Here is a 27,126-nt window from a genome sequence, read left to right on the forward strand (position 1 = left end):
GTTTGTGTTTGAAATGTTATCAGCACACAGTTGAAGAAACTTATTTAGACAGTGGTGGTCTTACATTTCATGTATATAATACTTCTCCTGGTATGTTGGAGGTGTGAGACATCTTGCTGCACCAAGAGCAAGATGTTTTGATTCAAGGTGGGGAGGGGGAATCAGCCCAAGAGACACAGAAGACCAGTAGACAAGACAGTTACCATCTGATGAGACTGGAAAAGGTGGAATTGCTTCTGTTAATGCAAGGTTGCCATTCACTGACAATTAACAATGACTACCTCTGAAATAGTCAGAGATGTAAGCAGAAAGGAAGCTTCAAATCTTGATAACCTGCACCAGAACACCAGCAAGGCTCTGAGACAGACTGCAAATTAAGCCTCAGCCTTTCCAGGAGTTTCATTGTAATATTACAAAAGCTCAGCAGCAGCTTCAAGAGGAAGCTGCAGCCTAACTAGCAGAGTGAACTGAGGCTGCTCAGGCTACTCACTTTGTCATCTGCAGCCAGATGAATGCTTATCACGTCTATACCTCACACTAAGCTTAAGAAATACAATACTGTTTGCAATGTTTGGGGCTTTACTGTTATCCACAGCCTGAAAAGATGGCATTTTATAAACTGGTGCTTTGCTAAAAAAGTGTATTTTTTGCCACAGCTCTTTCCAGAGGGTACAATATACAACACAGAACCAGAACAACCTCTCATCATTGTTGAACAACAGAACACTTACATGGTAAGACAGAAATTGGGAACAGGTTGCTTTACAGAGTACTACAGCTAAAACCAGAATTTTAATAGAATGGTTTTAAGTAATTTTTTGGTAGATGTATTAAGCATTAAAAATACTGGCAAAGGTTTCAAATAAGATGATTTTATTTTTCTAAAAATCATTTATACAGCACTGAATATTCTGATGACTTTCAGACCTAAAATAATCCCTATCCATATGTAGGTGTTTGTGTATTGTATTACAAACTAGTACGTGTTGCCCCTCTTATTTTCAAAAAAAATAACTGTTACAACTTTTCCTCAGGGATATCACAATCTTTATTTTAAGCAACTCTCAGTTAATATTTTATCACCCTGTCATTACCTTGTCTTCTATTAACATACCACTATTCATTTATTAGCATTTATTGACTTCAGGCTGCAAATTCAGAAAAGCAGAAAATGTTGCAGGCTCAGTGGTTGTAAAGACCTTTGTATGCTGTGAATCTGTCAAAAGGGCATCCAAATCATTAAGCACTAAAATAAAAACCAAACAAATAATAATTTGGTCTGGTAATTTTTTTCAAATGTTGTAAATACACAGCAACAGCGTAACAAAACGTTGCATTTAAGTGGTACATCCAAAAGTAGCACGAGCTAATAAGCTCCTGCGAAAGTTGCAAAGCTTGTCCTTTCCAGACAGGATTGTGTGCAAATCTTGTCCATTCCAGATAGGATTGTGAAAGATAACTGTGAATTCATTATTTTCATCCTAAGTAGAATGGCTCTTGTTACTTGCTAAATTTTTCCTGTTTGGACAGGAAATCATATAGCTAACAGTATCTCCGATTTTATTTAAATCACTTTTTATCAAAATAATCTTCCAGAAGCAAAGGTGATCTTCCAAAAGCTTTAGATTTATAAGTTCATGGTCCTTGTACTTGCCAAGACTTCATCATGGAAGAAGGTCTCAGCAAACAAATCGGAGTTTTGCAAAGCCTCGAAAAGACGCTTATAGTCTTCTGGATACAAGTTACACATTGCAGCATTTTTGGGAATTTCTAGTGCTTTCAGTAATGTGTCACAATTGTCCAAGCTCCAGGAACTGAAACAAACAAACAAAATCATAATGGAGCATTTATTTCTGTGAAAAATTAAAAAGCAAGAAACATTATCTGAAGGTCCACTCTTTCATAACCTCTAGAAGAAGCTAATCTCTTCTTGCAACACACTTTCAATGCACACTGCAAACAGGAAGAAACCTCTGCTATTAAAACACATCAATAGCAAAAAAAGCCCCCAGCACACACTGACAACACCAAACCACACAAATCTCCTCATTACAGGATAGGTACTTGCTCTCCTTCATCCACCCTAAATTCATAAGTCAGTAACAGGCATTACAGCCTAAAAAGGGTGCTTCAGTGCTGGTGAAATTAAAGCCAAGGATGACTCAGTATATCATGAACTAGTGACTTACACCTCCCAGGTATTTTCTTCTACACATAAACACATGTATCCACCCTCCCCCCATCTACATCTTTGCTATGAAAGCTATACTTTTATAAATGTGCACATACATTAACTATTTCCCAGACAGGGAAAAAGAGTATAAATACACAGAAGATGCATATTAGAGGCCTTCAGCTTCCTGGCTGAAGGATTAAGTGGAGATGAGGTATACCACTGAACTTTAGAAAAGAAATCCATTAAGGCTCTTTCCACTTATCTTTTTAAGAGAGCTACTGGAATTCAGTAGCTTATTTTTTCCCCGTTCCTGGAAATTAACTTTCATAACCTACTATCAGCAAATGAGAAGTAAATTCATTCTTTTCATCAGCAAGAAGTCAATGCTTTCCAGACTGTGAACACCCTCCATTTCTGGAAAACAGAAATCTACTGATCATAAAGAAACGTGAATAGCTTGCATAATTGGTAAAGTCTAAAGCCTAATTTTTTAATTAGGTAACAGCCATTTGAGGACATCCCCATTCCACCTTCTACACCTTCAGCTGTTTTCATTAGTGTGACTAATGAAAGCTGAATGTCTTTCAGCTTTTAATTTGTTGTAAGCTGAATGTCTTTCAGCTTTTAATTTCTGTAACTGCAAAACTCATGGTAGTTTTATTATTGTATCTGTAAAGTGAAAACTTCTTACAGATTCATGACCTAAGCTCCATTGGAGGTACAGGAATTACTGCACAAATATATTCTAAATACTTTTCAACCTTCCTGACAGGAACAGTCCCCAAAATACTGTATAGTAGGTTGCATAATGAAATATTCTATTCTACATGTTGATGATTAATTAAAAAATAATTAATGAGAGTTTTTTTATAAAGATAGTGTTTCATCTGCAAATAAATACTGCTTTGGGAACATATTCTATTATTTTTCATATATTTCTCTGAAGTATAGAAATTTTAATTCTTTCTTACTTACTTTAATCTATCTGTAAGTTTAGACCTAGGTTTAGCGAAAGACTGTTTCACCATGAAAATAAAGGTAGATGCATTTGAGGGCTTCAAGCCTCCTGTAAATAGATTTTGCTGAGGAGTCAGTCGTACCAAACAGAAATGGTCATTTGGCAGCCGCTGCAAGAAAAACAGAGTAAGTCACTGAAAAAATCACTTTTTAAGACAGTATCTATTTTAAGCCAAGAGTTTCATCTTTGCCACCAGTAACATTACTTATTAAAAGTCTTAACAAGATGATTTCATCGGAAGATGAGGCTTCACCTCCCTGTGCCTCAAACAGAAAAGGAAATAGAAAACAAAAGGGGTTTATTTCTGTATTTTTAAACTGGACTTTCTTAGTTGAAATAGACAATACAGGCTTGATATAAGTTTTCAAGATATTATATGGCCTATTGTATTCATATACTATGCAAGGTATCAGACCTGCCTTTTATATATAAAGACAGAATTATGTGAGTGTAACACTAAGACACTATTGCAAAAAGAGGATTTTATAAAACGGGGACAAAATGGAGTCTTCAAAGGAAATAAATGTACTTCTGCATTGGCAGCATGGATATATTAGATGTGACATCTGTACTTCTTAAGTTGTCCTGGTACATCTTGGATAGCCCACCTGATGGGCCTCTCCACATGGCTTTCCAGCAACACAACTAAGCATATAATGCACACCCAGTCACTTCATATTACAGAAGTATTGCAAACTACACTCAATACAGCACCGCAGCAGTTTTCTGGAGAGCATGAAACTCAAAAATATTAAGCAAATGTGCTTTTATATTATCAGAATTAAATAAGAATATTCCTTTATTATACAAAGGAACATAATTATAATTACTTTTCAAAAGGAGAGAAGTAAATAACTTTACACAAGGTATTTTTGCAGTTCTCAGATTTAAGTTTGGAGACTCATGCTTTTCCGCAATTAACTTGCACATGAAATCTATAATAGACACGTGAATAACTATTTTAACCAAAACCAGCAGCATACTGATTGTGTTATTAACTGTGGTAACACTTGTTTTGTTCAAGCAGGTAGATGTGACCATCAGTAACTTTCTCTGACTACTTCACCTATTCATAATCCTTTATGCTGTTTACTCACTATATTTTTTCCATCTCAGACAATAAAGATACTAGTTTATTTCAGTTTCCAAGAAAATAGCAATTCTTCACTCCACTTTAGATGAATCTCCATGCTGCCCTAAATTTTAATTAGAACAGTTCTTAAAAAACACATCTGCAAATGCTGCTAAAAAGTTACTTTAACCTTTCATTAAAAATAGTTTAGCTGCATCTTCAGAAGAAAAGCATATACAACAATCTTACCCCAGCTTTTGGTATCGCCAGTCCCCCATTTTTCAAACTGGTTGCAAATGAAGACCATGGTTCCTATGGGAGGAAGCAAATGTATTATGTATTATGGAATTAAAGTGTTTTGTTAGAATAGAACAGACTATTTCAGTTGGAAGGTACCTACAGTGATCATCTAGTCCAACTGCCTGAACAATTCAAGGCTGGCCAAACTAAAGCATTTTATAAAGTGCATTGTCCAAATGTTCTCCTAAATGCTGACAGGCTTGGGGCATCGACCACCTCTCTAGGAAGCCTGCTATGGTGTTTGACCACCCTCTCCGTAAAGAAGTGCTTGCTAATGCCAAGTCTAAACCTCCCCGGGCACAGCTTTGAATCATTTCCATATATCCTGTCAGTGGATACCAGGGAGAAGAGCTCAGCACCTCCCTCTTCCTTCCCCTCCTCAGGAAACTGTGGAAAGCAGTGAGGTCACCCCTCAGCCTCCTTTGCTCCAAACAAGACAAACCCAAAGCCCTCATGGGACATTCCTTCTGGTCCTTTCACTGGTTTTGTTGTTGTCCTCTGGATGCACTCAAGGACTTTCACATCCTTTTTAAATTGCGGGGCCCAGAACTGCCCTGGTGTTTAGGTGAGGCTGCACCAATGCTGAATTCAGTGGACAATCACCTTTCTTGACCAGCTGATGATGCTGTTTGAGGCACCCCAGGGTGCAGTTTGCACTCCTGGCTGCCAGGGCACACCCTGCTGACTCAGACTGAACTGCTGCCAGCCAGCAGCCCCAGGTGACCAGTGGCTAGCCAGGTGTAGCCCAAATCAGTACAGCCCTCTGAGCTCTGCCCTTCAGCCAGTTCTCCACCCAGTGCACCCTGAACCTGCTCATCCCACAGCTGGACAGCTTTTCCAGAAGGATGATGTGAGGGGCAGTATCCAAAGTCTTCCTAGAATCCATAAAAATTGCATCCACCATTTTCCCTTCATTCACTGGGCAGCTGACCTTATCACAGGAGGGTATCAAATGGGTTAAACAAGACTTTCCTTTGTGAACCCATGTTAACTGTGCCTGAGGAGGGCATTGCTCTTCAAATGCCTTCCAGTAGCACCCAGTAGACTCTAGTACTCCCTAATGGTTGAAAGTACTGAGGTTTGACAAGCAAGTCTGTAGTTCACTGGGTCTTCCCTCACATTGTTCTTTGTAGGAGGATGTGGAATAACACTGGCCTGCTCCAGTCAGCAGGGACGACCCCAGACTCCCAACACCTTTGGTACCTGATCAAGAGAGGTCCTGCCACAACTTCACTAGCTCCTCAGTACTCTGGGGTGAATTCCATCCGGCCCCATGGACCTGAGAACATTCACCTGATACAGCTGGTCCCTTCAACCTCCATAAATGGAAAGTCACAGTTCCCACACTCATGGTCCTTTGCTCAGGGGGCAAAACAGCCCATGGCTTATCAGTATTATTAAAGACTGGGGCAAAAGAGACATCAAATCCACTAGACATCCAGTAGACATCCACTTCTACTTTATCCCTGTTAGTCAGGTGACCTCCTTCAAAAAGTACTATTCTTCAACTTCTTAATATTTACCTTAATGTATACCTTGTAGTATAAGGTATTTGGAAGACAATGGACAGTGAAACCTTATTTTAGATTAGCAAAACATTTAAACTAGGACAGTAGGTTCCTAGAAAAATGGAGTACAAAGATAAATCTGAAAAGCATTAACTAACTCAAAGTTGATGGCCATGTGCTCACAGGGAACTGGGGAGACAACATAAAAAAAAACTTTTAAAACTAAACCACAGCATGTTTCACAAGGTAAGAAAGTACTGACTAGTAGGAGAAGCAGGTTTGCTTGGAACATTAAAGCACCAAGACTCAAACAAATTTCCACTGAACACAGCTTAGCAAGTCAAAAGCATACATGATGGCATAATTCAGAGGATATGACAAAGAGCAGATTACGACAAATTGGAAAAACAGAATTCTAGTTTCACACAACCATTAGCAAAATGGAAAAGGTTTATCTGGTGTGTAAACATCCTTTTTTATCTATGAGAATACGAGAATAAATGTTTCTGAATACAATGCCTTGCAGTGAAAACACTGACATCATAGTGAATGACAATGTTGCTTAACTGAAAGAGTTTTACACAAAACATGACTGTTTTAGCTTTTTACAAAAGTTTTCAACAGTTCTCCAACTGATTTAAACATCAAATTAGTTTCCAATTAGTTTGCAATGGTAAACCACTATAAACCCTTTTCTAAATGCATGTCCATACATAGCTTTAGGCCATATCAGCTGGTACAAAACTCTTACCTTATGCAGTAGTTCAATTTCATACCCTAGTTGTGCAAGTACAGTAAGTGCTTGATAAATCTTCGACTTCCCAGGCTTTGCTGTTAATATCTAAAAAAATGGCAAAGAGCAAGCATTTTTGTTGCAAGAACCAAGACTGTGTCTTATCTAAGCAAAATCCACACATATATATAAAGCAGTAAGAAATTCAGGTAAGTCTAAAATTCGAAGGTAAAGTTACATTAGTCCTCTAATACGTTCTTTGTGCTATTTTAATATATCTTGTCAGAAGACAGAGCTAGAACACATAATATTTGAAATATTTCTTCACAGCACATATTTGGATAACTGAACTATGCATGAGTCTCCAGCATATGCTTTCTGCTTCCTTTTAAGGCAAAGAAGTTTCACACAGAAGAGGAAGAAGGATCAGATTTCATATAAAAACCGTAACTTTGGCAGAGTTATCAGTTTGCACTGATAAGATAATATTCCCAAGAAGACACACAAAGCAGAGTAAGTGAAACATCAGGTGACCGCGCTGAATATTAAGCAACTTGCAGAGTCATCATCCTGATCAATGTTACAAATCAAACTCTTAGGGCAAGAAAAAAAGAAAAGCTGGTGATTATTCTCAAAAAAGGGCAAGGAAAGAAGTAAATTGTAGCAGGGACATTTAACTTTGTGTAACAGACATACACAGCCTTGTGATATGATAAAAAGCAAGAACAACCAACAAAAAGGAGTAAGCAATGTCTAGTTAAAGAAAGTTCCAACAGCTTTTACCTCTTATGTAACAGAGTTCACATTATAACCAGAAAAGTTAATTTAAAAAATCCCATGAAACAGGGACTACCTTAAATGAATAAGCTGCCCTGTATTTGGCAAAAAAAATCTGACCACTAAAACATACCATACAAGTGGGTATTTCAGTGGTGTCCAAACTGTCATTTCAGAGAAGAATATACTTAAGACATTTAATTTTTTTCAGTGAAGTGTTAGACACAACACTGGTTGTGTAAGCAGACCTGGAATTCCTTGTCTACTTCAAATAATCAAAGGTTTATGACTCTGTACAAACCTCCCAGTTTCACTGCGGGGGGAGGAAAAAAAAGTCATCCTTGAAGTATATGTACAGTTCTAGAGCTTTGGGACAGCCTAAATTAGGAATATGTAATCCAGAAAAAGCTCTGCCCCTTAGTGTACAGAGAATTAATAAAAAGGAGTGTAAATCATTATATATTGCCTCAATTCTTTCCTGTACTGCATACATAACAACTCAAGAGGACAAATGCATCTCACTGTATTGGTATTTAGTGACTCAGAATCCTCTTCACTTGTGTTTTTGTGTTTTGAATTCAGTCTTCGTTAACTACTACCTGCAACTAGTAAACAAACTTTTTGCAAAAGCATGGCACAGAATTTAATCACCTCACAATTTACAATGGAAAGCAGCTAGTCTGCTGCTGCATAGACTTCTCAAGGACCCATCTTCACAGTTTTAAGATCTGCGGTTAAATGACAACAGAATGTTTCTTAATAGTGCTATCACAGCATAAAGCTAACAAGGAGGAAACTGACAATACTTAACAGTTCTGGTAGAAAAAAAATTCACTAGCAAAAACATTAAGTATACAATATAAATGGGTTTGTGTTCTGTGAAGCACTACACCTTCATTACCTGTAAAGTGCCTTGCACATACCGTATACTCTTTTTCACTTATAAAGAGGTTGAGTTCCACTCTTCCGTATCTGTATATGGAACTGCATTCATACATGGCGAAAAGAAGTCTCCAAAGTCTGTTTCTTTCCAACTGTTGCGGTACGATTCCAAAAACTTTCAAAGGAACATCTGTTTCCCACAATAGCAAAAGTATCTTTAAAATTTTGCAATATGTATCCTACAATCTCATTAATTTTAATGTCTAAACTACAAAAAACTAAGAGAAGAAAGTCTGTGAGTTCATGTTGTTCAAGAATAAATACAATTCAAGTCTTAGTCAAAGTTAAGCCCAGTTTGCATTAGATAAAAACTTTAAACTACAAGAAAATACCTAATTATGTGATATTGCCATGGGGTGGGGGAGGGGTGGTTCTGAATCTATCATGAGTCTTAAGCGAAGCTGAAATGTAGAAAACGGCATCTATTAATCCAGTATGTGCACTAAAGAGAACATGTATCTCAAGCAAATCCCAAAGCTTTTGCCAAACTGCCTAAGCGCCCTTCAAAGACATGTGTTTGTAACATGTGGGATCATAAACATATACCTGCCCTCCAAGGAACTGCTGCTACACCCAGGGTTTCAAAAAGTTTTTCAGAAGACACAGCAGGTGGTTTCAAAGCTCCCTTCGCCATAGGATCCATTCTGAAGAAGTCACCATGAATCACCTTTAACTGCCCATCCCGGCCACTCTCTAGGGACTGAATTAAAATTACTTCAGTTGAAGAAATCTGGATATGGTAACTAGTTTTGCAAAACATCCAACCCAAACAAAAAATGCATTCAAGCACTACCTAAAATTGCTACCCAGTCAACAAGAGTCAAACCTCAGAGCTGCTTCTTAGAGATGATAAAAAGAACAGCTTCTTTGAGCTGATAAAAATAATTGCCCCCTTCACTGTGAAGGGCATTTTGATATTTTTTTGTGATGTTCAACTTGAGCTTTAAACCACATTCTTAAATTTGTAAGATGTTCTGCAATGTTTTTAAAAAAACACACGATCTACTAAACTAAGGAAACTGCTCCTTTTAACAATTTGAAACTAGAATTCTTCTTATCTGTGGAAAGGATACCTTTTATACACATTTTAAGTCAGGAGAGAGTCATTGGTTCCAAACCAGCACTGTAATGCAAACCTAGAGCAACTTCTGCAGCTCTGTGTCTGACCCCCTCTGAATCCATGCAGAGCCCAGGTGAGCAGCAGAGGACAACACATGTATCAATTGTAGGAAAACAGATTAAATAAAACTGTGAGATAATCAGAATAACTAAGAGTACTTTTACAGATTTTTTACAGCTTCATACAGAAGTCTTGCTTACACATAAACATCTACAATGACTCCGATCAGTTTCAAATTTATGCATGAAATTTTATTTAAGCATAGAAAGACTATGTATGAACTTGAATTCCTACACACGCAAAATGCCAAATTAATTTAAAAACATTTTGCTTTTGTGATGTACAGTGCCAAACTATATACTGTTATTAGACATTATGTCTGATGTTGCAAGTAACAACCATTGTCTAATTCCTTTTTGATCAAACAATTACACAATTTAAGCTAATTTCACATTTTCCCTTTAATTTTGTTTAAGAAACATGCAAAAGTATACCTGTAAGTCTGTAAGAAAATCAGAGTTACTTTCCAGAGCTACCACTCTAAAACCTGCTTCAAGCAGAGATTGAGTCAAAATCCCAGGACCTGAAGTAGGAAAATAAAGAAAAAAAAAAAATTAGCATCACGTTTTTGTTTCTAAGTGATTACTTTTAGTGATTTTCCGAACACAACACTTGGGACATATCATCTTCAACAGGAGATAGCTTTTGTTTGTTAAACACACTTCAAAAACAAGAGTTGGAGAAATGATTTACAAGCAGCCTGCCCGAGATTTCTCACTGAATTACACCGAGCAAGGCGTTACAATTGGATACTGAGCAGCACTGGAGATAACGTTTCGAATATTTCAAATACGTTTTCTTCTGCCAACTGAAATATACTGTGAAACCTTACTCATCTTTAAAACACATTCTGCAGAAATATAAACAAAAAAACCCCCCAAACCATTAGGTAACTGCAGAGGATCTGCCATAGCCCATATTCCTGGGTGTGCTTTTACTAATAAATTTCGCCTACAAGACCACAGCATTACCTGACAGAAAATGCCATCTCTGGTCACTCTACAGCCAAGTTTTAACAGGAGGGACTCAAGCCTCCAGACTGCACCCTCACTCATGCCCCAAGCTCTGCATAAATGCGCCTCCCAGGCACACCCCGGGGCCCGCACCCCGATGTCCCGGGAAGGTGCCGGGGCGCGGGTCCGGGACATCCCCCGGCCGGGACATCACGGGCAGCTGCCACCCCCGCCCGAGATCCCGGGAGAAGAACGGCCCCAGCCCCTTCCTGCAGCGGGGCCGGGGTGCCGGCACGGCCGGCGGCGAGGGCGGCAACTCGCACTGACCCCCCAAGGTCACTGGGGCGCGCCGGAGCCTCGGGCAGCTCACCGGGCGCGAACTCGAGCAGCAGGGGCTGGGGGCCAGGGCCGGGGCCGGCTCCGCCCTGCAGGCAGCGCCGAACGGTGCGCGCCAGCTGCGGGCAGGCGATGAAGCGGCGGACCACGAGGCTGCTGCGCTGCTCCTTACGCACCAGCCGCTTCTCCTTCGCCGGCTCCGCTACCCGCAGGGACGGGTACTGCCGCCCCGCCGTCACCCAGCACGGCGGCAGCCCGCAGAGCAGCGGCCGCAGCCCCGCTGCCAGGAGGCGGCCGCAGCCCGCGGCGCCCAGCGGGGCCCGGCCCGCCAGCATCGCCGCGCCGCGCTCCCAGCTCCGGGTGCGTGATCGCCGCGGCAACCGGGGCGTCACTTCCTCCTCTGCCCGGCCTCGCCAGCGCGCTTCCGCTCCGCCGTCGGAGGGCTCTCCGCCCGCCGCCCGCCCTCTCTATGGTGCCCGCCCCGCACCGCCGGCAGCCTGCGGCAGCACCAGCCCCCGCGCCTCCACGCCATGCCGGCTGGCGGGTCCCGGCCGCCCGAGCCGCCGCGGAGCTGAGGTGAGCTGACAGCGGCTTATCCGCAGGGGGAGGAGGAAGGGAAGATGCGATGCTTCCCCGGTGCCGCGCACCGCCGCCGCCTTCTGCTTGTGTCGGCCGCCGCCGGGCGCTCCAGGGCGGGTTAGGGCCGCCGGGCGGGCGGCGGGAAGGAGCCGGTGCCGGGCGGGCTGGGCGCGCTGCCCGCCTCGGCCGGGGTGGGCAGGTGGCGGTGCCGCGGCTCCCGGCCCCGGCGCGGTGCCCCCGGAGCGGAGCACGGGCAGGGCTGGGGCGAGAGGCGGCTCGGGAGGGGGCTCGGGCCGGCGGGCAGCGCTCTGCCGGGTGCCCGCGGAGCGATGTGTGTGCTCCGTGTGTCGGTGGAGTCCCAGGAGCTACGTATTTAGTTTGAGGTTTGCTTGGGTGTTTCACGGGAGTCTTTGATCTCCGCGTCTGCAGCTTAATAGTCACTTCGGGACTCGGTGGTTTGTATCGCCCTGCCGCTCTCAGCAGGTGCAGGATTCTGCTCCGGCCGATCTCCGGCATCGGTCCTTGCCGGCTTCTCTCTGCTCCATACCTTGTTGCAATTACGGTTTAGGCGAAACCTGTAATTTTCGGTAGAAGTGACGTTGTCCTTTCGGCAACGTCTCCAATGCCTGAACGAGAAATAACTTAAAGATAATCTTCAAGACGTTTTCAAGTTTTGCCAAACTGGAGTTCATCCTTCAGGGATGCTGTGCCAAAACCTGTCAGTGGCAGGTGAGTGGCCGCAGTGTGATGGAGGCAGGGAGAGAGGATCTTTCCAAACGTATTTCCCTGCTCCCTGTCTCGTTTGTGCAGAAGGTAAGAGAGATCTGGCAATCACAGCGTACACCTCGTCTTCAAATTAATGGTTCAGAAGTAGACTTTCTGTATGATTTCCTGCAAATTGCTTAATTTCTTGAATCTTGTTTCTCTGCTTGTGAATTGGGAAATTAACACTTCCCTACTTACTAAACAGTCATTTTGTTTGGTATATCACTCAAAAACCGAAATTGTCTTTGTGGTTGTGTTTTGGGGGGACCTACATGTGGCATGAAGAGCAGCCGGGCTGAATTTAGAGAAATGCCTTAGCAAATGCAGCAGTCCTTCAACTCTGCAATTTATTTTTAAATACTCAGCTTTTTTACCCTGAGTGCTGTAATAGTTTTCCCTGGGCCTTAAGGGAAATGGACAGATTGTTCTGCTGGATGATGGGATAGACCTCAATCCATTTTTAAACTGGACTTTATGTTTTAATAGCTTTTTCCCTCTCTTACTAATTAGTCTGATAATTCAGTAATTTGTAGGACTTTTAGAACATCAAGCAGAACTTGGTTTTCTTAGAACAAGTGTCTAGTAATGTCCTAATTCAGCATTCCTAATCAAAATTTATTGACAGCTATGGCCACAGAAAAGTTAGCTATAGTTTTAAGCTCAATTAATGAATTTTGGAAGTTTATGTTGTCAGTTGGAGAACTCAGGAGTGCTAGAGTCATCTTTGAATGGGCTGTTCAGAGAAACTGAGATTATTCAAAGGAATGTTTGCTAATAAAAGCCAAATGATAAAATGCCCTGACAAGTCTTCATACACTAGAAATTACACACTTTTCTTCATGACTATTTATTTTAGCTTAGTGCTTGCCTGGATTGAACCACAGGTCTCTATGAGCTAAACTCATGGTTTGGGTTTTTTTCCCCCACTAGAACTGCTAGATATATGCTGAATCTTTCATGCATAAAGGACTACCTCTTTATGACCTCATCATTATCTTTGACAAACTGATGAAACCATAGGAAAATGGTAAGTTTTTAACTTTTTTTTAATTTAGAAATTACAATGTAGAAAATTGTTTAATACATTGAAGTGTATCACAGGGACATTTGAACAGTTATTTTTACATTATGGTTGATTGTGGTATATGTTTTCTAGTTTAATCCAGTTATCAACACATGCAAATATTTGAATTTACAGTCTTGCCTCATACTGCCTTATGTCTTTGTAATTTATGTGCATTCTTGAGTGCTCTGGAATTGTTTCCTCCTAATTATTGTTTCCTGAAATAAATCAGAGGGAATCAAAAGGGTTACCTGTTTGATTGGATTCCAGTCTATGCTTGAACCAAAAGAGCTCATTAGTTGTATGGATCGAAAGGATAGTAAAAAGTTTTGATTTTTTTTTAATGGTTCCAAAAGAGCTTTTGCATATATCTTTATTTGGCTCAATTCAAAGCTTATTTTTCAAGTTAATATAATAGCATTAGTCTTTTAGTATTATTTTGCTATGTTGTAATGACTTAGCCATAGTAAATATTGGCAATAGTTTCTAAGTAAGGGTGAAAATAGCAGAACTACCTTTATCTTGATCTCAGTTTTTCAAACTCTTATGCACATGCTTCATTTTAAGTACAAATTTGGCAGAATTTCTATCTTCCACAAAAAGAACCTGATGAGTATGTCAATGGAAATTTGCATGATGGTATTTTTTCCTTGTCCTCCTTGTGGATACTTAGTCTCTTCTAAGGACTCAGAATACAGATTAAGTTTGAAAAGTTTACATGTTACCAAATATCACCTCTGATGTGACTTTTAGAAAGAGCTTTCAACAGAAATGAAAGACGCTCTTACAATAGAGAGCTGAAAGAATCACTTAAGCCTATTTGCTTCAGTAATGTGAAAATAAAATAATCTGCTACATGCTTGAGTTGACAGAAATGTCTCTGCTTTCTGAGATGCAGGATGCTGCAGAATTCTTGTTTTCATTTATTTTGTTAAGCATACTTGAATAATTTTGTTGTAATGCTTTGGTTGGTGACCAAGGAAAATAGTAGAAGGTGTGGTAAGAGATTTTTTCAGAAGTGCTCTAAGCACTGCACACTCAGGAAAAGAGTCTCCAGGAAGAATAACTTTTTTAAAATTTATCAGAGAGTAGCCTCATTCTTCTGTCATACTTTCTAGCCATCGCTGTCCCCCACTCCAAGCCCATATATGCACAAAGGAAATCTCCCAAGAACTGAAGTAGCATTTAATCCAATGCCACAATCTAGTTTGAGATCCAGTGAGTTTGCAGCCTGTGGGTTGTGTTGCACATCTTCCTTTGAAGTGAAAGTCTGCCTTTATAAGGAGGTCAGGCAGTTTTGTATTTAGAGCTGTTACGGTCTATAAACCTTAACTTACTGCTTTCCTACATGTCCTCTGTTGACAAAAATTGTTTGACATTTGGATGGGGAACAGTGGCTAGGGAGTGGGGGGAGTTTTGCTGTTTGGCCAAGCTATTAGTAGCAAGGGAAATTAGAATCCAAGGTTCCTTGGACGCTCGCCTGCTCCATGTGACAATGTAGATTCCAGCCTCACGCTGAAAACCTGATTAATAGGGAGTTACTGTCCATTAAAAGTCTGTTAGATCAATTGTGCAGATCACTGGAGAGTGACTGCCTAGGTACCAATTAAGTGAAACTATCAAGTCAGTTCTCCTTTGAGATAGTTTCTGAGCACTAGGTGTGAAGTCGTGTATGCTAGCATAAGCTTATTTGAATGAAAAAGTTAAACCACTCCTTTGCTATTTTTCTTATGTAATACCATGCTGTTTAATAGGAAAGCTTTTTCATACTAGGTGCAGGTTGACTTTGCAGCCTTACAAACACTGCAGCAAAGTTCACAGCTGACAAAAGAACCATTCAGAACAGAAGTAAACATTTTTAAAATTATCTGGTGCCTTGAATTCTGTCCCTGATGATGCTAACAACAGCATCCATGTTTTATTTCCCTTCTAATGAACACTAAGCAACATTTTTGACATTTTCAGTGGAGAGGTGAAGGGTTTTGTAGTGTGAAGATGGTTGCGTAAGCTGTGTATTATAAGGCATTTTGGCAGGGTTACAAATTTCTCACTCAGTACTTTGTCTGTGTGTACAGAGAATCTCAGTCCCTAGGGCTATCAATCTGGCATCTTTCATCAGCACTAAATTTACTGCAAATATTTTTTATGTGCATGCAAAAAAAAAAGCTCTATTAAACCTTTGTGGGGAGGAGCAAAAACACTCAATAGATTCTTTTTCTGTTTATTTCTCTCAGAATTTCTCTTCGTTGAATTCTGGTGAGCATGTTTTGCTGACTTAAATTCACTCACCATGTGTTTGTGTGTCTATCTCATCATAAGTCTTTATCCAGAAGGCTATTGAAACGTTGCCTTGCTCAAGAGCCTGTCGCACCAAAGATTTTTTTACTTGTTCTTTTCTCATTAATCTACTTACAATATAACTATGATGTCTTAGAAACTGTTTGGCTAACTGATAACTGATAACTGATAAGAAATGGCACTAACAGAAATGCTGTTAGTGCCAGAGATTCCTGTAGACAAATTTTGCTGTGTTGTGTGCTTGCTTTTTAGGAACAGAGCTGCTTAGCATGAGTGTGAAGTTTTTTCCACTGCTGTTCCATTACGCTGCTCCACCTGTCCCAAGTGAATTGCTAATGTGTGGCCTTAGCATGTGAGCTTTAGCACTGCTTTTCTCTGTCCATGCCAAAGATTTTCTTGGGTTTTTTGTCTGGAACATTAATGTTACACTGGAGGGCAAGTTCAGATTAATTCAGAATAACTTTAAAAAAAGAAAGAACCTAAAACTAGTCGTGGAATTTATTTTATCTTGGTAAAATGAGCATGTTAGGAAGATTAAGTTCACTTGATGAATATATTACTGAAATAATATGGAAATTTATAATGTACATTTTGGAGGTTCTTTCTTAGTGGTTATAACTTGGAATTTTGTGTGCTTTTAGCCTCTGAGTGAGGGCATGATGATCTTACCACTTCAGACCAACATTTCATCTGGGCCTGGATCACAGTTCAGGTGTTGTTCATTCTGTTTTTACAGTTCCACAGTTGACCCAGTGTGGCAAAATGAACAAATTGGGGTGCATCTTGTCCTGAAATTACACATTTGTCAGTTGTTCAGTAATATTTTGGCATTTTCACTGACTCATGTCTTTATTTTATAAGGTGACATACACCATGCAGAGCTTACACATTTGATCCTAGGAAGATTTGATCTTAGCAAGAGTTGGCATATAAAATTACTCTTTATCCAATGTTGTTTCAGGAGCTGCTTAGTTTCTTACCTGGATTTCTCTTTTTCTCCTGGAAGACTGTTGAAGGCTGCTATGTTAATATTGAAATATAACATCATTAACACAAGGAGAAATAATAGGCATTCAGTTTCTCTATGGGCTGTTAAACTTCTTCTGTCATGGAATCATTGAAACAATCTCACTTTGGGTTTTAAGTGAAATTAGTTTTTACCACTTCACAGTACTGAGTTTTTGTTAATGTTTGTGATAGTGGGGATTTTGTAATGGAAAGATCTTTTTTAAATACAAACTGCTTAAAGTGACCTTGATCATAGTTTTTTGAAAAGCTGATCTGAAACAAATTAGATCTCTGTTTACAGGCTCAGGAATGGCAAGCATTCAAATTCTGTAAGGAGAAACTGGTAACAGTGTGCTTCAGAAAACTTCTCTAAGATCTATTAGTCAAAAGTATGTGTAAATTGTTTGACAGCTCATATAGCCAATATCTGTTTTCACAATTAGAGTTGAAACAAATTTACCATAATAACTTCCTGTTGAAAGGGGGAAAGTTGAAACAGCACTCAAGGCTAAATTCACCACTGGGGTTAAGTAGTTGCAGCTTCATTAACTTCAGTCCAGTTACACCAGTGATTAATTTTTTGGGGGCTGTGATTTGCTTAACATAAGTCTCTTACAGTTCATACATGATTAAGTTCTTGCTCATGCATTTAAGGGCCAAAAAAGGAAAGAAGAAAAAAGACCAGATTAAATGTATTGTACCTCCTTGCAGTCCTTGTATGAAATATTTATTTCAGAATCTCTCATTGTATTAATCTTGGCTACATCCCTATGAAGTATATCAGTACTTTGTGGTTAAGAAGTGCAATACAGATGATGTAACTCTGTGATGACTTCATGGAGGAGGTTCAGAGCAAAGAAGGGATTTGATCTCATTCATTTGTGTCTGACACTGAATAATGTAGAAACTAGACCATCCTTCCTTTTGGAAATATAAGGCAAATAGATGCAAGATTTTAGTAGAGCTGCTGAGTATTTTGATTTTCTAATGAAGAGAATTATAAAAGCTCTAACAATTAGCTCTATTCTTAATTAACCTTCTGGTTGGACCTGCAGGCTTGATAACAGAGGGACTGCAAGTATGTAATACTTATTGACAAGAATTGTTTCATAACTTCTATGGACAGCTTTCCATTCTACTTGTGGTTGCTTCTGGCCTTGATATGATTTAGGACCTTACTGAATATTTTTTAATACTAACTTTCTGTGTGTTGATGAGGGCTATAAAACTTGTTTGTCCCTCATCAATATAAAAAATTATTTACTTCAGTCTTACTATGAATTGTAATTCTTGGAAAGTCTTGAACATTCTTCTTTCTTCAGTTGGGCAACTTTTAGATAATTGCCTCATTCTTCTTTGGATTTCAAGGGATCTTTTCTGTCATTTCTTCTTTTTTATATATGTTGAAAATTGTTACTTGAGATCATGAGAGATTTTATATCATATTTTTTTAGCAGCCTCTTATGAGATGGTAGGATCCGATAGCTTTCTCAGGTCCTTGGAAAGATAAGATTTGGATAAGAGTGAGTTGAGCTGGTTAATTCTCATAAATATAGTCTGTGGATTTGCAGGACTTTTTTTTTCTTTTTTTTTCCTGTAAGGAAAAAGTACCTATCCTAGAAAGGATGCATAAATTTGTCTAGTAGGAAGCTTTTCATTTTTGTTATGCTTTTTAATCAAACTTGTGCACATGTTCTGAAGTGTAACAAAAATCTGAGAGTTCTTCAATTAGAAAGAAAATTTTAAAATCAAAAAAGGCAAATTACTACTTTTCAGAAGACTTAAAAGGAGGTTCATGCATCCCAAGGCAAGATCAGTTACTCATAGGTTATTCCTGAACAACAGTTGTCTAGACTGTTTATAAAAGAGCTGCAATGATGAGAGTTCTCCATTCTCCTAAAGCAGTCTGGTTTCTGCCTTTTCTGCCATATCTCTAGCCAAGACATGTTCTGATGTTTCGTTGCAGACAAGAAAAGCAAAAATTGAACACATCAAATGGTGAGGTTGCTTTTTGTTCTTGTAACATTGAGTAAAATTTGTTCTAGTGAAGCTCGAAACCCAAGTTTTCAGACTCTTGGGGGACTCATCATTGTGTGTTTTGAGCACTGACAAAGAGGCTGTTTGTGTGAAATTTTTGAGAGAACTGTCATATGTTCTACTAAAAGCTATTATTTATTTCCAGACAAACCTCTTGTATTTGACGACATGACTGAAACATATTTTTTAAGTAATGTTAAATGTGGAATAGTAGATTATGCCTGGCAGTATGTTTATCATTGTTTATTAAAACTGTGAATAAGCAGTATGACTAGGAAGCTTAGAAGTTGAAAATAGCATGTAAAACTTCCTCTTTAAAACCTCACTATTCCTGCTGTTTATAGATGTGAAGATCGTTGTGCCTTTAAATGCCACTGCCACTTGAGAAATGTCACTTCAGTGTCAGAAAGTACAAAACCACCAAAGTGTTCACTCTCAGACATTTTTGTAAATTCAATGAAATTAGATAAACCACCCTGGTATCTGAATGCTTCTTGATGGAAAGCAGACTTAATGCATTTGAAAAAGTAGACCTCTTAATCTGTATATTTGACACAGAAGAAGTAAGCACATAGAAAGATATTTTTACCCCTAGTACATTTTTTTTCAAAGCCAAGCAGGGCAAACTGAACAGTCAGGAGGCCGTTAATGAGATTCTCACATGGTGAGGCTGTCCAGTAAAAGGCTTGTACATCAGTCTGTTTTTTAGAGTGATAAACTTCCAGTGAGTCCATGCTATAAGACAGCACAATAGCATTGGGGTGTGTTTCTCTGCAGAGGCGTCAGGTTGGATGATGAAAGCATACATATGAATATCTTTATTTCCCTTCCTTTAGAAACAGCAGCCTTCCAACTATTATGTTTCACATAAAACACAATGCAGAGCAGAATTCTGTTAGCTGGAATTGGTCTGGCTTTGTGAGATGATTACAGCAACATGAACTCATGAATTGCCTATCAGCTTTGTCTGCTGTCTCTTTCTCTCTGTAGCAAATTCTGTGATGGTCAAGCGCGTCTTCAGCAACTGGTACTCTTCTTGGTTGTGGTGAGGCAAGGGCACTCTGGTGATAATATTCCAGGCTTTTTTAGGTATATATTGTCTTCTACATGAAGAAGCAAATTGTTGTAGAGAAGTTGCATTTGCACTTCTCTAAAGGACATATGTGCTCTTTGTTTATTAGCTCCTGTAACAGCGTAGTAGACGTTGTCCTTTTTCTTGCAAGCTAATGAACTCGTAATGCTATGCTGTATGTAGTTTTTACATGGTGTCATGTAGATACTGGGTCATTTAGAGTTCCCCCCATCGCTGAATTGTCATTTTGGTATTAAATATAAATGTTCATAAATGAGATCAACCCTTTTTCTTTCTATGTGGATGTTAATGGGCAGTAAATAATTTCCAGTATATGTTTTGATTGTGTATGGCCATGATAGTTTTCACATTGGTTTTTATTAATTTGTAGAAGATTATTTATCAATATGAAAAGAGCTACATCACAAGAGAATATTTAAATTATAGTATCTTCACACCAGCTATCAGAAAGATCAACAGATTAATTCTTAAGAAATATATGGATTAGGTTTAGTTATTCTTTAAATTTTAATGTTTCTGCCATTTTCCTCTTTTTGTTCTAATGGTAGAAGCACCAACTCTGTAAACATAATGATTTTTAAAACTACTTTTTTCATTTTAAATGGAATCAATTTTGTTGTTTTTTTTTTTTTTCTCTAGGACTTGTAAAGCTGCTTGTATTTAAGTAAAAAAGTGTGCGGGGGCGGGGGAAGATATTAAAGCCCCTGCAACAATAAAGAAAACCAAATTCCTTTAATACTAATTAGTGCCTATTTTTCACCTGTCCTTAAACCTGAGACTTGCTGGATTTCTCCTTTAAAATGATGGAGATTCCACAACATCTCTAGAAAGCCTGTTTGGTTGTTTACACAGCGACCTTTTTTAGACTGAATTTCTATTGCCAGATGCAGTGCTGACCCTTCCTTTCTAAAACTCTTCTCTTGCTGCGATCCAGGTTCTCTTGTGTGCATCTTGTCCTGTGTATATGGTGCACAAAAAAACCCCCATGACTGTAATTGATTAGTGCCTGGTAGACCATAATGAATTCTCTTGTGCATGTGACACTTGCTGTATTATATCTTAGGATAAAAAGAGCTTGGACTCGTGGACAGTTTTCTGTCTGGTATCTCTTTGAGATGCTTTTCACCATAAAAAAATGGCTGGTTAATCCCTATTTCAGGTAGATGTGCTTATTTATTTCAAAAGTTTGGGGATATTCTGTTTGTGTTAGTGAATTTTATGTTATTCCTTTTGGAGCACTTATTGCTACAATTAATTTTGAATTAAATTCTCAAAAATACTTCTAACTGCTTCTAACTGCAGATTATATTGCTATTGTGGTTTATCATCGAAGTTAATGAAAATATTGCATAGAAGCAGCACTGAACCAATCTGAAATGCCCATTCATTTTGAATAGAGCAGTGATGGTGTTATAGTGGGGAAGCTGACTTTCAAAGAATTAAAAGATTAAATCCCTTTAATTAACACAGAAAAAAAATAAATGGCATGAGAATGAGGGAGGGAAAATCGTGTCTTTGGCAGAATAGCTATATGAAGCCCATCAAATGGAATGAAAAACAGTTTGATGTAAACTTTTCGAATGTTAGGAGAAACAACTTTATGATCTGGATTGTTCTCTAAGATACATCCAAGATCAGTAAATGAAATACTGCACTCTATGTTCAGTAAACATTCACAGAGCCCACCAGCTGTTCAGGATAAAGGAGCTGAGTTAGTATGAAAGGTTAAGGGGCCTGGTGGTGTTTGTGGTTTTGTTTTGGTTTCAATGCCCTCTTCAAATTTTAACCATGACAGGTCAGGAGTGATCCCACTTCTTACTGTCTTTTTTTTTTTTTTCCCCCCAAACAGCTATATTTAAGGTTATTTTTCCATAGTAGGGATAGATGGAAAAAAAGTGAGCCACTGAAAAAGTTATCAAAATTATATTAAGTTGTATGAAGTACATGAAAGGGAACACTGATGAGCATGGGCCTTGTAAAACTGAAGCAATTTCTCTAATGTACTTACTGTTTGTCCTAAAGCAAACAAACATACAAGTAATTTCTTCAATACAGACTTTGTCTTTTAGCCCCTTGATAAATATTTTCCATTTTATTTTTTACTTGTGCTATAATCACCATGATTACATGTGCCAATGAATCTGTCTGGCAACTGAAGCTCTTTTATTCATCAGTACCTTTTAACAAAGTTCAGCACAGTTCTACTCATGTTAGCTTTTATTTCAATTTTGGGCAACCGGTGAAGGGAGGAAAAATGGGCCTATGAAGAAACAAACATTTTTTATTAACATGTTGTTTATGTTTACAATTCATTTCAGTGGTAAAACAGTAAATGCAGGAACTGCATGTTAATGGTATTTTAAATGTAGTTTAAATCACAAGGGACTTTAATTTCTTTTTTGTTTATAAATAAGTGTTTCTGCTTTTGTTTTTAGACAGCACTAAAGTTCATTCTCAGAGGATTTAAATTTGCTTTGTTACCTGCCTAGTGCCTTGGTAAACTCAAAAGGAATTGCAAATAGCAGCATTGAAAATCAAGAAGGTATAAAATTTCATCTGGGTAGGAGGGGAAATACTTTTAAAAGATCAAGGGCAAGAGTGTTCTCAATTCCTTGAACTAGCTCTTTTTGGGTTTTCATTCTCTAAGGAGTCCTAAGGGTTGTGGAAAGGAATAGATTTTCAGGGCTACTTCTATTTGGAGAAATACTGAGTTTCAAGCAATAGACCAAGAAATGTTGTGCTCTCCAGCTTCTCAGCTACAGAGGGACTATCGCTTCAGCCAGATGTTCAAAGGAAGTGAGTTAACATTTTCCATCAGAATGTCAGCTTCCTCTACAGCAAATATCACTTGTCAAAAGCATCTTTTCTCATTTTTCACAATCAAATAGGAAACACCTTGTTCAAATGCATTTATATTTCTCTTTCCCTTGGCTGGCTGTTGAAAGGATAAACTCTTTTCTATGGATAGAAGCAAGACAGTGGTGGTAGGACATTCAGATTTTTTAATTATTGCTGTAAAAACTAATTCCTCATAGGGTTTGGGCAATTTACTTCAACCTCTTTTGATGCATCATTTGATCTATGAGCTGGGGAAAGCAGCAGTAGTTATTATTTCATGTGGCAGAAAGAGTAAAATGTGAACTTTTCAAATATAATATTGTGTTTGGGATTATATTTTTAGTGCTTTAGACCAGGTATCAATAAATCAACATAACTGTAGTATGGGCGTCTAATGATATCTAGTTCTGATTCTTTCTGCTCTGATTAAAGTTCTGTCCTCCTCTTAACCTGTAAATTTGTGTTTAATTCTCTTTGAGAGAAAATTGCTTGATTAAGGAGCATCCTTCTAGTGAACAGATGCATTTTTCAGGTAAGTCCTCAGTGTCTCCTCTATAGTTCTTTGTCTTTCTGGTGCTCAAGGGAAACCAATTATCACCTAATGTGGCTGCCAAAGGAAAATGCAACTTTCATCTCTATGTACAATTCATAATTCTTCTAGACTAGGATAGAACATTTCAGTTTGAAGGGACCTACAGTTATCACCTTGTCCTGAGCAACTCAGGGCTGACCAAAAGTTTAAGTGTGTTGCAAAGAGCATTGTCCAACAGCCTCTTAGGCTTGGGGCATTGACCACCTCTCTAGGAAGCCTGTTCCAGTGTTTGACCACACCCTTAGTAAAGGAATGCTTCCTAATGTCCAGCCTAACCTTCCCTGGTGCTACTTATATTTTTTAGGGTAGGCAGTAATTTTTGTTAGACTGGTATGGCTGGAAGTGGTTAGCCAGTTCTTCAGGTTGGAAGCAGAGATGGAGTTGTCCTGGGTGGTGCTGGCTTTTGCTTTTGTATTGCCCAGCTGGTGGTGCCTTGTTGCTCTCTGTGTGCTTCTCTGGAACTCCTCACCATCTATTTAACCAGGCCTGTACTTTGTGTGCTCGTTTGTGAGCATGTTGTTGGAGACAGTGTCAAAAGCCAGCCGCAGTAAATCACATCCATTATTCCCCCTTCTTCTGCCAAGCAAGTCAGTGTTTTGTAGAAGCACAGCTTACCCATCATTAATCCATGCTGACTGCACTTGATGACCACCTTACCCTTCAGATGTTTGAAAATGCTTTCTGAGCTTGCTGTAAGACCTTCCAAGGACTGAGGTGAGGCAGAGCAGCCTGAAGCTCCCTAAATCCTTCTTGTTGTGCCTAAGATAGCAGTGATGTTTTCTTTTTCTTTTCTTTTTTTTTTCCTCAGTCCTTTTAGCAACAACGAAGTTTATGAAGGAATAATTTGGGGAAAATCAAATTTATTAATCTTTGTCAGAAATATGTTTCTATATATGAAGGAGAGCCTACTTATTCTCTGGAATTTTTTTCCATTTTTCTGCAACTTAGTTCTTCTAGCAAGTACTAGAAGAATTCTTGCAAATTTACCAAGTGTGTATTTCATTTACTCAGCTTGTGTATACTAAGACTTAAGAAAGCCTGGTGAAAACAGGTATCCTAAAATGTACTTTCATTTAAAGGAAAGTATAGGAAGCTGCTGTAGGAGGCTTACCTAAGCTCTTCTATAATACAATCTTGGCTTCACTGTTGAAAACGTGAGCTAAATCTAGTGAGATGAAAAAAATGAGCATAATTTTGGGTGTATGGTTGCTAAATTAAACAGCAGTATTGCCGTGCTTCTAAAGGCTAAAGATAGGAACTGATACAACAATGGTCCTGTAACATGTAGGTCTTCTGCTAAGCTACTCTTTTTTTGTTCCCGTGAATCTGTCTAATTGCAGCATTGATTGGAGTTGCACCTTCACAAAAAGGGAAAATTGACTCCTGTTGAGAGTAGGTGGGGGTTTTGGTTTTTTATCAACAAACCATCTGTTTCTGTGTATACTGAACACATGTTGAATGTTTTCTTGAAAATAATGTGACAATTGAGGCAATAAACAAGTTCTACTTCCATCTAATTCTGATAACACAGTTAATCTATCTGCAAGCTTGATCTGATACCATCACTGACAGAATTAAAAGTTGTTCTACTTTTATTCCTCCCTGGTTTATTTTTATTTCAGGCAAACTATGATCTTATGTGACAAGAATGCTTTTGTTTTAGCCATGGATTTAAAGGGGGGGGGGGGGGGGGGAAGGGGGACGTGAGGTGGCTTCTGTTTATCTTTTTGTTTTTCTCATTACCTCAGCTGTAACAACAGGAGCACTGTTGTAAAGATCAGCTGTGTTTTTGCTCAGGTACTAGAACAGTTATAATTGGATGAAAATACAACTTTATAGGGATTTTTGTATGTAAATATCCCCCACACTAAGACTTTAAGTGGGTCAGTGAATGAAAGAAACTCCTCATACTTTTAAGCTGTATCACTTGTGAGTCTTTATTGGCTGGCACTGGCTGACATTATTTATCTGTTATACTCTACATATTGTTAATGCTTTATTCCTTTTTAAATTTTAGGTCTAAAAATATCTGGAGGGAGATTAAGTGGTTCAACAAGTAACGCTCTAATGGATGACAGAGACTTTCCACCAAATGATCTGCAAATAGACTCAAAGGACAGTCTTCCTACTAACTACAGGGTAGAAAGTTTGGCATCTCATTTGATTCCTTCAGCTGATGAAAATGAAAATCAACTTGACAGCGATGGGAATGAGGTTCTGACCAGTAGTAGCATTGCTATGGGACGCCAGGATAAAGGTGAGCAGGATAACATCAATAATAATGAGAATATGGACAGTGGAGACTGGATCCCAAGCTGCAAGGAAAGTGAGGCTGAGAGAAGATCTGTAAATGTCCATATGGACCCTCAGTTGGAGGAAAAGCCTGTTACAGAAAAGCAGCCAGGTGGAAAAAGAAGTCCAAGAAGCAAAAGAAGCTCCAATAAAAAATCTAAAGGTACTTCATTTAAATTTTTTTGTTCTGTTTATTTCAGAAGTAACACTGTAGTTTAAATATGTGATCTGATAAGAAATATATCTTAGGTGTTGTACTAATTATTTGTAGCATTTCACTAAAGGTTTAGTGGGTTTTGGTTTGTTTTACCTTTTTTTTTTTTCCCAGAACTGCTGCTAGTCTTCAATCAGATTCAACTCTACATGTTTTCACCTTCTGAATTTTAAACAATGGCTATATAGCAAATGTGACACACCAAGTAAACAGGAGTAGAGGGAGGTGCACAGTGTCAGTATGGAAACTGGGCTGGTGTCCAAATCAGAATGGACAGAAATTCTGGCATGAGGGTTTTGCTCATTGGAACATCGTGGTTGAGTGCAACATTTTGGTGTCTTGATCCCATGTCAACATTTGAAATTTTGTTATGAGTACCAAATAGCTTGATCTTGCCCTGCTGTTGTAAAATTTACTTATATTTTTCAAAGCTTACCAGATAAGCCTAGGTTGTGTATTTTGGGTAACAAACTGTTTAAAAATTGTGGTCCTACCAATTTTTGATGTTACTTTTTCTTTAGATATTTTGGATGTGAATTGGATAAGGAAAATGTCATGTTTATTGCATGTCTTTATTTGAAATCTTTCTTCTTTTTTTGAAGGAGGAGGATTTAGTGTAACAGAATGTGTTATGTGAGGTTTTTGCCATACATTCTAAAGCTTATATGTCATAGTGCTGTATATATTAATTAAAATCAGTATGTTTCATGCACAGGTTTCATTGAAAGAACAGCTGATTTATGTGTGCTTTTTTCCATACATTTTAAACTCAATAATTTTAAAATACAATTTTCCTCTGAAATGGCAAGTATTTTGTGACCTAATCAGAAAACTGGCTATTATTTTAAGAGAATAGGTAAAGACAGGAAAGGAGGGAAGCCTTGCATTTCATATCTTGTACAAGTAGGCAAAATCTGAAAAGAAAGTTATATTTTCTAGCAGAGATAAGAGCATTCTGAAATCTGTCATTACAGGGAGAATGATTTCTCATTAACTTTTTTCAGCACCTAATAAGTAGATATATTTCACCTGTAGATTTAAGTTTTAATGACAGAATAAAATAATTAAAATGAGATTGGCAGAAGTAATTGAGAACCAGTCATGTGTATGATGGGAATAACAAAAAACAAGTTGATGAAAAGTTATACATACATGTTGACATAGGTATGTGAAGCACAATAAGAGGAAGAAAAAGAAAAAACTCACCTAAACGCTGGAAGTTAAACTTGGCTCATATTCTTTCTCCATTAGTTTGTATTCTTGTTGAATGAACTGATGCAGAAATACGGCAAAATCAGCTGTCCACAGTAGACTGAAGTTTTAAGACAAAAATTAGAATCCTGAAAATATAG

At 38.6% G+C, this 27,126-nt stretch overlaps 2 protein-coding genes across 3 annotated transcripts in view; one reads left to right on the forward strand and one right to left on the reverse strand.

Moving 5' to 3' along the window:
• Positions 1–856: 856 nt before the first annotated feature.
• TFB2M (transcription factor B2, mitochondrial) lies at positions 857–11,345 on the reverse strand. The gene is made up of 8 exons (XM_059841478.1): positions 11,030–11,345; positions 10,141–10,229; positions 9,073–9,226; positions 8,508–8,656; positions 6,826–6,915; positions 4,516–4,578; positions 3,152–3,303; positions 857–1,814 (listed from the first exon to the last, which is right to left on the reverse strand). Exons 1-8 carry the CDS (start codon positions 11,328–11,330, stop codon positions 1,628–1,630), a joined length of 1,185 nt encoding a protein of 394 aa, XP_059697461.1. The 5' UTR covers positions 11,331–11,345; the 3' UTR covers positions 857–1,627.
• A 71-nt stretch (positions 11,346–11,416) lies between these two features.
• CNST (consortin, connexin sorting protein) overlaps positions 11,417–27,126 on the forward strand; it is a 49,204-nt gene continuing 33,494 nt past the window's right edge. The window contains exons 1-3 of one of the 2 annotated variants that reach the window (XM_059841475.1): positions 11,417–11,571; positions 13,270–13,366; positions 25,286–25,723. In XM_059841475.1, the coding sequence (XP_059697458.1) occupies positions 25,336–25,723 (388 nt within the window). In that variant the 5' untranslated portion in view covers positions 11,417–11,571; positions 13,270–13,366; positions 25,286–25,335. Of the gene's footprint in view, positions 11,572–13,269; positions 13,367–23,180; positions 23,209–25,285; positions 25,724–27,126 lie in introns of those variants that run through there. The other variant, XM_059841474.1, reaches the window with a different exon arrangement.

This window comes from Haemorhous mexicanus, chromosome 3 (assembly GCF_027477595.1).
Source record: "Haemorhous mexicanus isolate bHaeMex1 chromosome 3, bHaeMex1.pri, whole genome shotgun sequence".
NCBI classification, from domain to species: Eukaryota; Metazoa; Chordata; class Aves; order Passeriformes; family Fringillidae; genus Haemorhous; species Haemorhous mexicanus.

Bases quoted from the DNA above. Each gene is read 5' to 3' on its own strand.
- TFB2M (XM_059841478.1), bottom strand. From the start codon at position 11,330: ATGCTGGCGGGCCGGGCCCCGCTGGGCGCCGCGGGCTGCGGCCGCCTC. The intron at 10,230-11,029 runs GTGAGCTGCCCG...TTCCTACTTCAG, and splicing joins GCTGCTCGAGTTCGCGCCCG to GTCCTGGGATTTTGACTCAA. The intron at 1,815-3,151 runs GTAAGTAAGAAA...TGTTTGTTTCAG, and splicing joins AAACTTACAGATAGATTAAA to TTCCTGGAGCTTGGACAATT.